Raw genomic sequence first — 16,394 nt, 5'->3', positions numbered from 1 at the left:
GCTCGAGATGAGTTTAGGGAAGCAAGGGAGTGGTAGCAGCCAAATGTTTGAGCAATACTGGCCTAAAAGGTCTGAAAAGGGAGAAGGAAAGGTCTATGTATCATCTGCATCCAAAACTGAGCTGGCAAAAACTTCTGGAGCATCTCTCTCACACATAAATTAGCTTAATCCTCCATAGAGCAGAACTCAGAGGTTAAACACATCTCAAGACCAGGGCAACACTTACACTATATCTTTAAAGCCCTATGATGCCACTTTGACAATCATGGCTTCCCTGTAGATGAGGTTTTTTAAAACAAAAGAGTGTCTTAAAACAAGTTCCGATTACCCCAATGGTAACAGCTTCTAAGCTGAAGGCATTTCTATTTACAGCTGTGCTCTCTGGGTGGAAAACTGGCTCGCAGCGCTAATTGTGCCAAGTCCCCTGATTTTTATGCCAATAATCCCCAGGTTGGATCCCCGACAGCTGCTTTCAACATTAGGAATGGCCGGCTGCACCATGCCCGACATGCTCAACATCCTTTGGAAAGAACGCCAAGTTCATAAAAGGCTGCCCTTTTGAACCCCCGGCTGCTGTCAGCAGGGCGTCTCTTCCCATCAAGGTGCTCAAGGAAAGCCAGGCAGGAGAAGAGGCAGTTTTTCCAAGCTTGCTAGGCTTCCTAGCAACGGTCTGGATTCCTGCATTTGTTCCGCACACGCATGCACACAACCACCAACACACACCAGTTTGTCAGCTCTTGCCGGGGGAGACGGACAAAATGGCCAAGTTTTCACAGCCAAATTATTATCTTTCGAAGGCTGTATATAGCCGCTTTCAGCCTGATCACATACAAAATGGGTGAACAGCAACTGCTCACCTCCAGCTAGGAAGGAGGACTTCATTCAGGCATGTGTTGGGTACCTAGGGGCATAGAATGTGACTTGGGGTGCAGAACCAAGCTTGCTGCCTTACACAAAACTTTCAACGCCAAGGTTTTGCAGATGCCTCAAGGTACTAGTCCTCATGGCGGTGAACATGATTGAAAGTTGGAATGGAGAATGCCTGCTGAAGTCGCAGAAGTCGGGGGGGGGGGGAGATGATTTCCAGAGGTCAGGGCTTCAAAGCACCCTGCCTCTCCTTTTGGGTGGAAAGGGGTCAAAGCTCAGTGAAAAGTGTGCCTACTCTGCTTGCAGAAGGTCCCAGGTTTAAACCTTGGCATCTTCCATTAAAAAAAATAATAAAAGGACGAAAAGATGGGTGGGAAGGACCTAACGAGGGGAGAGAGAAAGCCAGTGAGGGGTGGGGCCTCGGGAAGAGTCCTAAGGGCCAGGGAGAAAGAGAAATTGAGGTCCACAGCTGACCCACAGGATGGAGGTTCCTTGCCTAACCCCTGCCTTAGAGGGCTTAACTCATTTGAGATGGGACAATGACATGGTTATTATCATGGTGTGACTTTTACCAGGAAGCGCTGCCTTAAAAAAACACAACATGAAACAGGCATGCCTCCAAGACAAAACTTTCTTGGGACAAAAACTGTGGAGAAATGACTCAGACATGATCAGTTTTCGAGCAGCTGGACAGCCCAGGGTTGCTTTGATGCTTACACTTCTGCTGGGGGGGTGGGGTGGGGAAAGAAGTGGATCCCTGGCAGTTTCTAGATCCCCACCTTGATGCAGTCCCCATCTTATCAAAATAGTTCCTTTTGCCAGACTTTTACCAGACTGTGTGTGTTTAAAGGCAGGGTTTTTGTTTTTTGAAGAGAGCGAGCGAGCAAGAAAAACCTTATTTGCTTTTATCAGAGCCAACAAATGCTTAAAGAGAAATCTGTCACATCACGCCAAGTTTGTCCACAGGTCACCAGAGAGTGTGACAACAGAATGGTGACCACTAAAGCTCTCTCATACATTATTAACATGCAAGGCACAACACGTTTCCTAAGCTCTGTACGGTTAACCATGCCTGCATGCGGGTTCATAATCTAAGAGACGTGGCACAAAAGGGAAAAAAATGGGGAGGGAAGAAAAAAAAGCTAAGCACTGGAGCAGTTGCAGCACTAGCTAAAGGATGGAGCCAGGTTGGTTTTCCCTCCTTGGCTGTGATAATCCTTCAGGGAGTTGAGCCTTCAAGTGGTCTTTAGGCCCTTGGCTGGTGGCAGAGGACTCCTCTACAACCCATGAAGTGATGCAGATATTCTCTTATCTACACCCACATGTACCTTTCTCTCATTGGATAGGATAAGGCTTTAAGTCAAGCCGTGCTGAGGCTTTATAGTTCTGCTTGCCTTTCTACTTACTTATTGAGGACACAAGGAAAGCCCTGCAGAATCAGGCTAAGAGCTCACTTAGTCAAGCATAGTGTTCTCACAGTGGTCATTCAGTGGAGACCAGAGCTTGAACCCCCAGTCGGCCATGAAGCTTGAAGAACAACCATGGGCCAGTCACCGCCTCTCAGCCTAACCTAACTTGCAGGGTTGCTGTGAGGATTAAATGAGGAGGGGGAGAACCATGTACGCCATTGAGCTCCATGGAGAAAAATGTTGGATATCAATGCAATAAATAAATTATAGTGTTCAACAATGCTGTTTTGTTTTTTTAAAAAAAAAAAACCCTGACACCTTTCAAATCAGTACTGACCAGATGTCTACCATATTTTTCACTCTATGACGCACTTTTCCCCTCCTAAAAAGTAAGGGGAAAGGTATGTGCATCTTATGGAGTGAATGCAGGCTCCATGGCTTCAGCGAAAGCAACGCAAAGCCTCCGGAGCGCAGTGGGAGCGCTCCCGCTGCACTCCGGAGGCTTCTGGCAGCTATCCCTGAAGCCAGGAGAGCGAGAGGGATCGGTGCGCAGAGAGGGAAAGCTGTGCAGTGCCCCTTCAGCAAAGCAGGAGAAATAGAAGGGGCTCTGTTTCTCCTGCCGCTTCGCTGAAGGGGTGCTGCGCAGAGAGGGAGAGAATATTTTTTTTCTTGTTCTCCTCCTCTAAAACTAGGTGCGTCTTATGGTCGGGTGCATCTTATAGAGCGAAAAATACAGTATGTTAATCCAGGAAGTAGGATTCAAGCACAAAAGCTCTCTCTCCTCTAGGGGGTCCCAACAACTGGCATTCAGAAGCACTGCTGCAGAAGCAGAGAATAGCTATCATGGCAAGTAGCCATTATCAGACTTATCCTCCAATTTCAATTCGTCCATTCCTCTTTTAAAGCCATCTAAGTTGGTGCTCATCACTCCCTCCTGCAGGAGTGAGTTCCATAGTTTAACTACGTACTGCATGAAGAACAACCGTTAAAATGACTACTTGCCAAAACAATCCTCATTTTGCAACCCTAAAAAGCAGCCACCTCCTGCCCCTCTCCAACAAGCAACTTCTAAAAACCTTGCAAAGCACCCAAACGGCTGCTCCAAGCTGCCCATTTCCAAATAATTGGTAATTAAGATGCCAAGCCTGAGCGCTCCCTGCCAAGGCGGATTACTGGCACCCGCAGGCCCCGCTCCTTTCAGGCTGTGCTTTGGAGAGGCCCGTGACTGACAAGGGCTCTAATGAACTCTAATTACAGGCTCGGCAGCAGCGGCCCAAGGAAGCCACAACAGATGTGACGGGGGGCGGGGAGAGGGGTCGGCCGTGCCGCTCTGCTAATGAACAAGGAAGCGTTTGGGAGCTGATGAGGGGCAGTGACCCAGAAAGGGCCTCCACGCTCTACCCACCTCCCGCCAGGCCGTGCCCTTTTGGTTTCACGTTCAAGTTGGATATTTCCCCTTCTGTCAGCACAATTGTATACAGAGCAAGGCACCTCATGCAGCTTGACAAACGGGAGCTGCAAGGACCTTTGGGGGGGATTTATCACTAAGCAGCTTAAAGGAGGCTTCCACCTTCGCATTCCACCAGTTCAGGCCCAGATATGTGGGTGGGTGGGTGGCTCAGGTAAAACACCCTCAGTGGACCCCCTTAACTTGTAAGAGGTGAGGTATGCAGGCCTTCGGCCTACCTAAGCACTGCAAGCAACAAGGAAGTTATAGAAACATGGGAAGCTGCCATAAGACCCTAAAGAAGAGCCTGTTTGGTCAGGTCAATGACTCATCTAGTCGAGTTTCCTGTTCTCACAGTGGCCAAGCAGTTGCCTGTGGAAAACCAGCAAGCGGGATCAAAGTACAAGGACACTTTCTCCTGCAGTTTCCTGCAGCCAATATTCAGAAACATCGCTGCTGCCAACTGTGGAGGCCCAGCCCAGCCATTGTGGCTGGTAGCCATCGACAACCTTATTCTCCTCCATGAATTGGTCCAATCCTTTTTTAAAGCCACCCAGTGTTATGAGAGTGGGAGAAAAACTTTTCTCTATCCACTTTCTCCATGCCATGCATAATTTTATATAAACTTCTATCCTCCACTGAGCCATATCGTTGGTCCATCTAGCTCAGCATTGCCTACACTGACTGGCAGCAGCTCTCCAGGATCTCAGACAAGGGTCTTTTCACAGCTCTGCCTGGAGATGCTAAGGAGAAACATTACACATCACTTATAATGCCTGCTCATAGGTAAGTTAATTTCAAGGCTGTCCAAGACCACAATGCCTTTTTGTGCCACCAACGTGGATTAATTAATCTTCGGATAAACTCCGAAGACATATTTTAAGCTGCACTGGCTGGAACCAAGCCAGTGGCTCTCCAAGATCTCAGGAAGGAAGAGAGATCTTCGGAACACAGGAAACTGCTTTATACAGAGTCAAGCCACACTGACTGGCTGTTGCTCTCCAGGGTTTCAGTCCTGCCTAGAGATGCCATTGGGGATTGAACCAGGGACCTTCTGCATGCAAAATGGATGGTCTTCCACTGAGCTACAAAATAGGTAAGAATTTGGGACTCTCCTAACATAAGATGCTGCTTTATGCCAAGTCAGGCCCATGCTCTACCACAGAGCTATGGCGTTTCTCCAATTACAGAAGCAGGTACAGGAACAGAGGTGTACCCTCTGGATGAGGTCACAGCGTACCTCCTGAAAACAGCAGCAGTCTCACACAAAGAGGATTAATTCAGATGTCATATTAAGGGCACTGCAGTCTTTACAAAAGTCCTCAACTACAATTCTCCCAATATCAGAGCTGTGAAATTTCAGCTACAAAATCAGCTAGCAAAGCAGAACCACAAACTACTGTTTGAAAGGGATTTGCAGACAAAGAGTTGCCACAATGTCTGAGGCGAGAAGCCAAAATTGCAGCCACTGCCTTGCTTCTAGCGCCCACTGCTCCCAAAAAGAAGTGCACCATGCAGATGGAAAGTGAGAGCAGACAAGCAGCTATGAACACTGATTTGCCTACTGCAATCTGGAGCAGGTGGAAAATGAAGACAATCAACTCTAAACCATGGTTTCTCTACTGAAACCTGCTACCCTCCAGATATTGTTGTACCAGGACTCCCACCAGCCAGCTGGTCAATAGTTAGCCGCAAGGATGGAAGCTGTAGCTCAAAACATATGGAGAGCCCCAGGCAAGGGTAAGCTGGTCTACCATGTGCCTTTAACCGGGATCTAAATTGGTTGGTGCAAACAATGGCTTGGCATGAACAGGGGACATGATAACTCTGCTCTAGTTTAAGATACCCCAATACTCACCAAATCAATCAGATCACTGAGGTTCTTCTCAATCTGCTGGGGAGGCAGACGCCTCATCAAATCCAAGGCACAATCCAGCTGCTGGTCACTCTGTGGGAGGAGGAACAAAAGGGGGGGGGAATGTTAAACCACTCAGAGAACAGAATGAAGTTTCCTTGTACCAAGCCAGACTGAGTGTTGACTCAACCAAGCCCCAGGACAGCCTACTTTGATGAACTGCAGAATCTTGGACAAATGTTATTCCCAGCCCAATACCCTTTTTATCTATACTGTTTTGGGGAGTGAACGCAATACATTCTGCATGCAGAGCAGGTGCTCCGTCACTTAGCTAAGCCTTGACCCCAGCACACTGCATTGCTCCTGAGCATGGCAAATCATGTCAGTACGTTTTTCATAACTTGGGACATCTTGCACCATAAAGGAAATCATTCAATACACACTGGAAGTGAGGCTCGCTTGGCACAGCTGTGTGGTGACAGAATTATTATCTGAGGGATCACCAAATTATTGCTCAAAGGCTTCCCACTTTCTGGGTTCCTGATAACTGGAGCAATCTTGCAATTTAGGATCAACCTGTAGGAGGGAAGAGATTGCACCCCCCCCCACCCCACCCCAACAACAGGTGCTCTCTTTGCCATACTTGTGACCACCAGCCACTTGAGGTTGAGTGGCCCTGCCTTAAACAGGATAGTGCCATCCCACATGTATTCTTTCTTTTAGTCTACAGTGCTTAGCTCCCAGCCTAAGCAAAGGTGAACGAGTGAAACAGGATACAGTACAAGAAACACACACACAGCTGTTGCCATTAGGAGCAACAGAGAATACAAAGGTCCATCTAATTCAGCATCTTGTTCTCACAGCAGCCAAAAAAGTGCCCACACGAAGCTTATACACAGGGCATGAATACAATGAACTTCCCTCTCAGTTACTCATAAGAAGGGACTTGAAGCTGGATGAGGCCAAAAGATGTCAATCTAGCCCAGCATTCAGCAGCCCACCCAGATGCCCCAAACAGCGTTTGAAATTTCCCAGGCACATTTTGCACCTATCGGACACTTGAGACCATGAAGATGCCCGGGCACCAGATGCCTCCACCATTTGGAGGGGCACGCCTGGGGATCCTTGGATCTTGTCTGTTTTCACACACTAGCAACACATCCTGTCTAATTCTATCCATTATATCTTACCTGCACAATCAGAATGAATTTCAGGGACCAAAAAGTCATGTTGAAAATACGACTTTTGAGCAGCTTGGCCAAAAATGGCAACTAGGCATTCCATTTTGGTGACTGTAAACATGGTTTAAGCAGCCATTTGTCACCTAGCTTCTATATCTGAGTTTCTATCACTGGACCCAAAGGGAAGGCCACAAGCAGGACCCAAGTGCATTGTGTGCACCCCCCCTCTCTCTTCCCATTTGTCGAACCCCAGCAACTGGTTTTCAGAGGCACACGGCCTGTGGCAGTGACAGAATAGTGTAACTTTATGCTGCAAGAGTACATCCAGAGGGAAGACAACTTCTGTTGATGTTGGCAGGGAGAGGGAGGCAGCACATGCTTGCAGGGAGCAGCAAGGCTGGGAGCTGTGCACTTCTCCCCCCCCCCCCCATTTCAACAGGAAAGAACACAGAGCCCCAAAGATGTGCCTGCAAACTGTCCTCAGCACAGTTCTGTGGCGCCAAGGGCTCCCAGCGCACCACCTGTCATTAGCAAGCGGTGTCAGCGCTTCCTCCTTTGCAGGAGTTGGAAATGCCAACCATGGATGGAGCCTGGGAATGGATTCTTAGGTATGAATTCTTCAGAGGTCACAGCATGCACACACACGCGCAACCCCCCCCCCCCCGACCATGCAGCACTTGCACACTCTCAAAACAGACAGGCCAAATAAACAAATGCTGACATGGCGGAAGGTGGACCCTACGGGAGTGTCTGAAGTTGAGGGTGGGGGGATACTTTTGACCAACTGTACAGAACAGGTTGCAATTGTCTTGAAAACAAGTTACCAGTCCTCAGATTTTTAATCAGCAAGCACAGACACAAATCCTTTACATGTTTATATTCATTAAGTTTTAATGGAAACCACCTTCAGCTGACTGGTGGAGAGGTGGAATAAAATATAAAAACAATTCCCCCTCCTTCTCTTCCTCCCCACGCGCCTCTTCACTCTTTTGTGTAGCAACTTGTTAGACGGTACTTGCTTCAATGTCTTAAAATATATTTGGAGAAGCAGGGGCGAAAGAGTGCCATCTTAGCTGGATTTCACTGCTGCCAAAGGCAGGCTTGTACTGTGGTACCTTGGGATGCGAACGGGATCTGTTCCGGAACCCTGTTTGCATCCTGAACAGAACGTAAGACGCGACTGCGCGTGTCGCCACTTCCGCGCAAGCACGTGATGTCATTTTGACCGTCTGCGCATGCGCGAGCGACGAAACCCGGAAGTAACGCACTACGTTACTTCCTGAAGTGTATTTATCCCGAGGTATGACTGTAGGAGGAGACTCTTGAGAGTCCCATGGACTGCAAGGAGATCAAACCCCTCCATTGTTAACGAAATCAGCCCTGAGTGCTCACTGGAAGGACAGATCCTGAAGCTGAGACCCCAATACTTTGGCCACCTCATGAGAAGAGAAGACTCCCTGGAAAAGACCCTGATGTTGGGAAAGATGGAGGGCACAAGGAGAAGGGGACGACAGAGGACGAGATGGTTGGACAGTGTTCTCGAAGCTACCAGCATGAATTTGACCAAACTGCGGGAGGCAGTGGAAGACAGGAGTGCCTGGCGTGCTCTGGTCCATGGGGTCATGAAGAGTCGGAAACGACTAAACAACAACGACTGTAGTAGTAATTCACCCATGAAGAGCAAGAATTGCCTGCAGGTAAGCAGGAACACAGCAGCAGTGGGAGCTGCCTTTATACTTAATCAGACACTGACTGGCAGAAGCTTCCGGGGTTTTCAGATAGGAAGAGTCTTCCCAATCCTATCCAGAGATTAAACCTGAGACTTTCTCAAAGCAAAGTAGATGCCCTACCACTAAGCTATGGAAAACTCTTGCAGAGTGATTCTCAAAGTGCCACAAAATGACAGAGGACCACACGGGAAATCAGGCTAGCAATCTTGGGAGTTTGAAATGCTAGAAATGAAATATGCCACAGAGGAGTCCTAGCCTTTCACAGCAATAAGCAGATATTTGACACTGGTCATTGTAGTTTCTTGTATACTATTGGTATTAAAAATATAATAAAAAGTTATCTACAATTTAAGAAGAAGAAAAAAAATCCACCTGGTCATTAGAACCTAAGAACTTTACCCTGAGTTTATTTCCTCCTCCCTCCCAGTGCATTTTCCTTTTGTGCTATAAGCCTTTTGTGATTGTAAGTCTGACGACATGGACAGCCTGCTTTTTGTAGTGATGCATAAACTGCTCTGGGAGCCTTTTTTTGGCAAGATATTAAAATTTTTCTAAATAAAATAGTAAATATAAAGAACAAGAAAAGGGGAAATACTGGAGGTTTGTCTCAACCCAGCTGTCATCAAACCACAAGCTTTTGTTTCTCCCCACCCACAACCCCGAGCGTCATTTTCAGTTTCCTATTTTACACAACCTGCAGCTGCTTACAATGTCTGAATCAGCAAACTCCAGGCCAGAACTCCAGGGAGGCAAGTGTTGTGTAGTGATTAGAGTGTTGGACTGAGACCTGGGACACCTGGTTCAAATCCCCACTTAGCCATGAAGCTCACTGGGAGACCTTGGGCCAGTCACTTCCTTTCAGCCTTTATCCTCATAACATGGTTCTGAGGATAAAGAGAACCACTTACTCTTTTCTTAAGCCCTTGAAGGAAAAATGGGATAATACTTGTTAAAATAAGAATATAAAGAACGTAAGAAAAGCCTTCCTGGATCCGGCTAATGGCTCATATAGTGAAGCATCCTGTAATCACAGTGGCCAGATGCCTGTTGGAAACATGCAAAGCTGGATTCAAGCACAAGAACACTCTTCCTTCCTGCAGCTTCCAGAAACTAGTTTTCAGAAGCATTGCTGCCTCTAAATGTAACGTAACGTAGCAGATCCATGGTTTACAGTTCCGGTTTGGAGGATAAGAGCAAGCCACAGTTTCCCATTTCATACATCAGAATAAACTATGGCTTGCATGACAAAGAAAACAAACCACCTGCCCTCTAGTGTTCAAGCCTCCAGGTCATGCCTTAGAAGACCATTTGAACTACTTGGTTCAGACTTACTCTTCATAACTAGATGAAAATCCAGGGCCTGTATGCAAACATTCTACCTGTAGAAGCAATTCCAAATTCAGGAGCCTGGACTTTTTACTTAGCAAAGATGCAGAAAAGCATTTTGCTCTACCTCAGGGGTAGGCATCCTAAGGACGGGGGGCTGGATGCAGCCCAATCGCCTTCTCAATCCAGCCAACGGACGGTCCGGGAATCAGTATGTTTTTACATGAGTAGAATGTGTCCTTTTATTTAAAATGCATCTCTGGGTTATTTGTGGGGCACAGGAATTCATTCATTATTTTTTTAAAAATATAGTCTGGCCCACCCCATGGTCTGAGGGACGGTGGACCGGCCCACGGCTGAAAAAGGTTGCTGACCCCTGCTCTACCCTCTTTCCTTCTGTGATAGGAATTTTATGGTCTTATATGGTAATGTTCATAACTGTACCAACCAAGCACATACATAGATCAGCACAGGAAGGCCAACCTGGAACCATTTTGATTCCTAAACTGACCAAATCTTTTCTCTGCAAGGTCAAAATGGAAAAGTCTCCCCATTGTCTTTTCCTTCACAAATCCTGTCTTAAGGATATGTCTGTTTGAATAGGGTGTGAGCCTGTAACCTGGCCCAGGAACTAAGTATTTATCATTACAAAAGACTGGCCAGGCTACCCAGGAAATCCAATCAAGTAACCTGCCAGACAGGAGATAAACAACAACAATATTAAAATTTCTGTGATGTAGGTGTGATGTATCTGAGGGGTGGTCTTAGGTTACACCCTTTCTGTGATGTATGTATGATGTTTCTGGGGGTGGTCTTGATCTACAGGGTAACAATTTCAAAAGTCTTTATAAGGCCTTGCATACTATTTTTCTGGGTCCTCCTCCTTTCCTGCGTGTGAGGGGAGCACCCTGTTGCAACAGATCAATAAAGATCAAGCTTACTAGCTGCTTTGCTTCTCAATATTCTCTGGTTGGCCTCTGTTATTTTCTCCTACCAATAGGGAACCCGCTTAAGGACTCTGTATGGGCTCTTGGATACCCTATAAGGGAAAAGGGCAATTTTTGTTTACAACACTGCTCATCCCCTCACAAAGGAAAAACAAACCCAAACCAAAACACTGTTTAGGTTGGCATAGGAAGATGCAACTAGCAGCTGACCCCAGAAAGAGGATCCTTCTGGCCACATACTGTCATTGCCCCCCACCGCTCCTTGCAACACAGTTTCAGAAAGCAAGCACACAGTTGCCGGGTCAGGGTCTCTGCTTCAGGATTGTGAGAACGCTAGAGGAAGCAGCTTGCCCCACCAGTGCCAGCTGGAATTGCTTAAAAAGGAGTGGAAGGGGAAAGGAGACACTAAACTTCACTGGCTGCTTCCTTAAACACTTTCCTATGACTCAGAATTTCGGTTGGGAGAAAAAGTGTTACACATCGCTCATAAAGATTAATGATGTGGTGCTACAGGGCTGGATCACAGGTGAGTTAAACTTCAAGACTGCCCAAGGCTACAGTGCTTTTTCATGCCACCTACACAGATCTCTGGACAGACTCTGGAACATAACTGAAACTGCTGAATATTGTTCCTATCCTGGGCTGCCAGAAGCTCTCCCATATCTCAGGAAGACAGACATTTAAGGAACATAGGAAGCTGCTGGTCCATCTAGTTGAGAGCCGTAAACACTGACTGGCAGCAGCTCTCTTAAGATCTCTGGAAGATCTTAGGAACAGAGGAAACTGCCTTATACCAACTCACATTCAGTGCTCCATCTAGCTCAGGACTGTCTAAACTAACTAGATAAAAAGGACCCCTGGACGGTTAACTCCAGTCAAAGGTGACTATGGGATGCAGCGCTCATCTAGTTTTCATGCTGAGGGAGCTGGTGTTTGTCCACAGACAGTTTTCCGGGTCATGTGGCAAGCATGACTAAACCGCTTCTGGACACCGTGACGGAAGCCAGAGTGCATGGAAACACTGTTGACCTTCCCGCCATAGCAGTACCTATTTATCTACTCACACTGATATGCTTTCAAACTGCTAGGGTGGCAGCAGCTGGGACCTTCCAAGTGGCAAGCCCAAGAGGCTCAGGGGTTTAGACCACAGCACCACCCGCATCCCAACCTAAACTAACTGACAGTGGCCCTCTAGGGCCCTCCCAGCCATTGAACCTTGGACCTTCTAAATGCAGGCAGAAGTTCTACAACTGAGCTACGGCCCTTCCAAGACCTGCCATGCGAGAGCCATTTGGAGCTGAACCAAAGACTTTTGGTGTGCAAAGAATTTCAAGTTTCTAGCCCAGGGGTCAAGCACCTATGTGATTCTTGAACCCTATCACCCATCAGCCCCGGGGAGCATGACCAATGGTCAGAAAGGATGATGGTAGTTGGTGTCTAGCAAAATGTGTTTCCCCCTCTCAGTTCTAGCCCATCAACACAAGACAAGAAAAAGGCAGTTCAATGACAATACTGAATGGTAAGGAAGAAAAGGCAAGTAATGCACACAATCCAATGTGCACTCTTCAGTAAGTTTTCTTCCCCATTATTTCTTTCTTCCCAATTATTTCTTATTTCATTATTTGAAGCAAGAAGGGTGAGTTAAGAAGTTGGGCTTCAGGGACCTCTGTGCCATCGCCCATGACTACTGTGGGGACAGGGCAGGGAGTTGTTCTGTAACTCAAGCAAAACTACTCAAATTTGCATCATTTCAACAGAAATAATTTCTGTTGTTGGTGCAAAATTTGGATCTCCTCAGTCCTGCAAGTCAGTCTCCAAAGTTACTAATCTTCATGACCACACATATCTGGCCATTCATGGCACACTGAAGCCCTGAATGGAGAAAACCACAAATTGTCTTTCAGTTACAAAACTGCCTTGACTATGGTTCACTCTTGGGTTGCCTTTTGATATATAATTTTGACCTTTCCCCTGCCCAGCACACACACAGAGTTTCTGAACACGCCCTCACCTGCCAACGGAAACTGAACTGGACTTAATGCTCGCATTACCCACCAACACTGTGGCCTGTCGGGGCATTTCCTCCTGCCCCAGAGTGCAGGGAATAAGAAAACACAACGCTTTGCTCCACAAAAAGGCAACTGCGGAGCTCTGCATACCAATCCCAGTGTGGGCTGCAAAGCAAGCCAAGATATCCAAGGCTTTGGGATTTTCAGAGCATGTGGGCAATTTTCCATTGCTCGCATCTTCACCCCAGGAGCGAACTGCCATGACAGGAGTGGGGAGTGCAGAGGGGAAGTTCTAAATGAACTTCTTATTTTACAATTCCAGTCACTCCAGGATGGAGAGATCTGAGAGCCTAGAGCTAACGGGAACCCTCAGCCAAGGTAAATCTCCTTTAATAAACCTCCTGCTAAGATGCTTTCACTCCTTGAGATCTTCACTCTGACATCTGCTTTGTTACCAGCTCCCCTTCTACTTAATATATTCTTGCTTTGCTTTCCGTGAATCCTACAAGACTGAAAAATTCAGGGCTATCTGTGTAAAGTACTCTTTCTTTTGGAAAGGAGAGAAACAACTTCAAGGACATAACAGCAGTGAAAGCACTTGCTGTCTAAAGCTGTGGCTGTCACAGAGTGAAACACCATTTTTATCGCCAGATCAATATCAACTTGCTACAAAAGCATGCAAATGTTTGAGTTTTGGAGAACACCCCAGGAGGCACAAAGGATGGGTAAACTGTGTGCCCGAGGACACACACACACACGGGTGTACACATGGTATAACAATATACTACAACTTCCTAAATAACATTTGACAACAAATCCAACATTTACTTTCTGAAACCCTGAACAGTTCTCCAAGCTGAATCAAATTGCTCACTATTTTGTGACATTTTGGTTGGTTCTAAGAAAAGACAGTAGATTTTAGAACTTCCCTTTCAGATGAAATATGGCTTGTGCATTGTCTTGCAGAGGGAACGTAAGAACAATGTTACCTTTGACGTTCCAGCAGTGGCCAAAATCTGCTGACCAAACAGAGAAATTCTCCCCAGAGCCAATATCTCCCCACAGCCCCAGACCAGAATTTTATGCTACATGCTCCCTCTAGACAGGCTGAGGTTGGGAGAGAGGACGCCATTCTCTTTGACCCTGCATCTTCTGTGTTTCTGTTTATCTTCTACATAATAGAAGGGATGTTGATTATTTGTACAACTTGTCATTAACCGTAACTGTGCAATTTGGCTGCTTTCATCCAGTGCCAAGGAGACCCACGGACTATAAACTTGACCGAAAAGAAGGATCCATTACCCAATAAGCGTGGCGTCAGGAGGAAGGAACAAGTGACATCAATAGCTTAAGCAGGGGGAGGAACTGCATCTCTCCCCTGCATTTTACTAAGATGTTTGGCTAGCAATTAATGCTTTCGCCAGGGGCATTTCCTGCACACGTCTCTGGCCCTCATAGCTTATGGGGCGTGTAACTTAGTCCAGCCAACAAATCATCAACTACTTACTGGCAAAACAGAATGAAAAAGGTTTCCTATGCCTCTGCAGCAGCAAGATAGCACCAAGGTTGCCTTGATTGTCATGCAGCAGGTTATGACTCAGTTGTATGGATTGCAGTATTTGTACTATGAACACAATTTTGTGTGTTTCTGAAGGCCTGCTATGTGATGACCTACCTTGCATACAGACTTGTCCAAATATCCCTACTGCATGAGCGGGAAACCCTTTTTTAACCTGAGGGGCACATTCTATCATGGGGAATCCTCCAGGGGCCACATGCCAGTGATGGCTGTGGTCAGAAGCAAAAATGGCCAGAAGAATGGATGTGATTTCTTTTGGTAGAGCACACACTACACTCCAACCACATAAAAGCAGAAGTTTCCACACATATTTCCAGCCTCCATCGAAGCAAGCAACTGGCATAACCACAGCTTTAAGGATAAAGTCCAGCCAGGCAAAAGCACTCACAGAGGCCACAGATAGAGGGTCAAGTGAGTGGCATGCCCTGGGGAGAACCCTGAGGACCAGGCAGAGAAGCCTTGGGAACCACATGTGGCCCTTGGGCGGGCCTGAGGCTCCCTAGTCCTGCCCACATCTGTTGGTTAGTTCTTGTGCGATGTCTTTGGAATTCCCTGCCTACTAATATTCAGCAAAGCTCCTTTCTTGTGCTACTTTCTTGAGCTATTTTAGATGCCTGCAATTCAGTTTATTTCAGCCAGCCTATAATTTAGTTACACACACACACACACACACACACACACATGTATATATATTAAAAAATCTACAGATTTTATCTGTGTATCACTGGTGATTATTTTCCTGTTTTATGCACATGGCTTATGGGTATTTCTTAAACAAGGTATTGTAACTAAAGCTAAGTACATGTAATTGAAATAGTGTATATATACTTTCTTCCCCTGCTTACTCCTGCCTCCCTTACCTTCCATCCTCTGTTTCCCTCATGTCTATTTCTAGGCTGCAAAAACCTTGGAACACAGACATGCTCCTCTTCTTGTTTGGAAAGCAGCATGTCAGAGGGTGCTAGTGAACAGGTTTGTGGTCATAATGCATCCCACCAGGATGCCTCAGAGGGAGGGATGGGAAGCAGGGCTTCTTTCATCAGCTTTGCTGAAAGGCCAGCTACTGCCCTCTGAATTGTTTCTATGCCAGCTAGCCATTATAAGAAAATTACTATTTAAAAACTGATGCCCCAGTTTGGTTTCTTCCTCTGCCTTCCCTGTCCCCTCTTCCCTTTTGTGTTGTGCTTTTCCGACCTTAAGCCTGCAAGTCTCTCTCGTTTTAATTGGCCAAAGCGCAGGATACCAAAGCTCTAAATAAAATAATAAAGTAAGATAAATACTTTATTTTGGTACTGCTTTTATCCATGGTCCAGATAAATATCTGACAGAGTAGAATTCCAAGCAAGGAACATGACCAAAGAAGGTTATCACTGCCCAGTCAGTTCAGAACGGCATCAGTAGACAAGCATGAACTCAACGAATTGGCTTATTAAGCAGGAAGCTTGAAAATTATGTTTTATGCTCCCTCTTGCATGTTCCCCTTTTCACCACAAGCCACCCCCAAAATACAGTGCCAGAAACCTTCACAGCAAAATATCAGCATTTTATTAAAGCAGCTATGGTATGTTCCTGGAATGTATGTATAGAGAAGCTGAAATTTGATGGGGGGAGGGGGAAAGAGACAAATAATCTAGGAACTTGAAAGATAAGAAGCAGAGGGGGAAATAGTTGCTTGATCCACTGGCTGCAGTAACAGCATTCAATCAAGGCAAAGCAAGTTAAAATACTGTGTTTCAAATGAATGCTACAAAAAAAGGAAACCCCACTGCATGCAATTTGCATTCATAGCAACTGCATTTTGCAGAAGCCAGGATATTTTAGCAGCCGCTAAAGAGAGGAAGGAAATGGCATCAACATGCAGGCTGGGATGCTGCATAGAAATAAGCCCCAACAAGACACATGGTGTGTGCGCATGCCACATTTCTGCAGAATCCTTAAATCCACCTTCTTAAGAATCTCAGCTTTCAAACCAAGTTTCTGTCCCTTACGGTGACAGTTAACAGGCAGCCAACATTAAAAATAAGCATATAGTCTGGTCTGGCTG

General features: G+C 46.3%; 1 protein-coding gene across 2 annotated transcripts in view; it reads right to left on the bottom strand.

The window, feature by feature from the left end:
* The window catches only part of CAPZB (capping actin protein of muscle Z-line subunit beta), a 70,438-nt gene that overhangs the window by 37,864 nt on the left and 16,180 nt on the right, over positions 1–16,394 (bottom strand). For both annotated transcript variants that reach the window (XM_081871337.1, XM_081871338.1), the window contains exon 2: positions 5,582–5,671. In XM_081871337.1, the coding sequence (XP_081727463.1) occupies positions 5,582–5,671 (90 nt within the window). The remainder of the gene's footprint in view (positions 1–5,581; positions 5,672–16,394) is intronic.

This window comes from Podarcis erhardii, assembly GCF_964252035.2.
Source record: "Podarcis erhardii genome assembly, chromosome: 7".
In the NCBI taxonomy this organism is placed as follows: Eukaryota; Metazoa; Chordata; class Lepidosauria; order Squamata; family Lacertidae; genus Podarcis; species Podarcis erhardii.
This window is presented reverse-complemented; position numbering and strand designations above follow the sequence as displayed.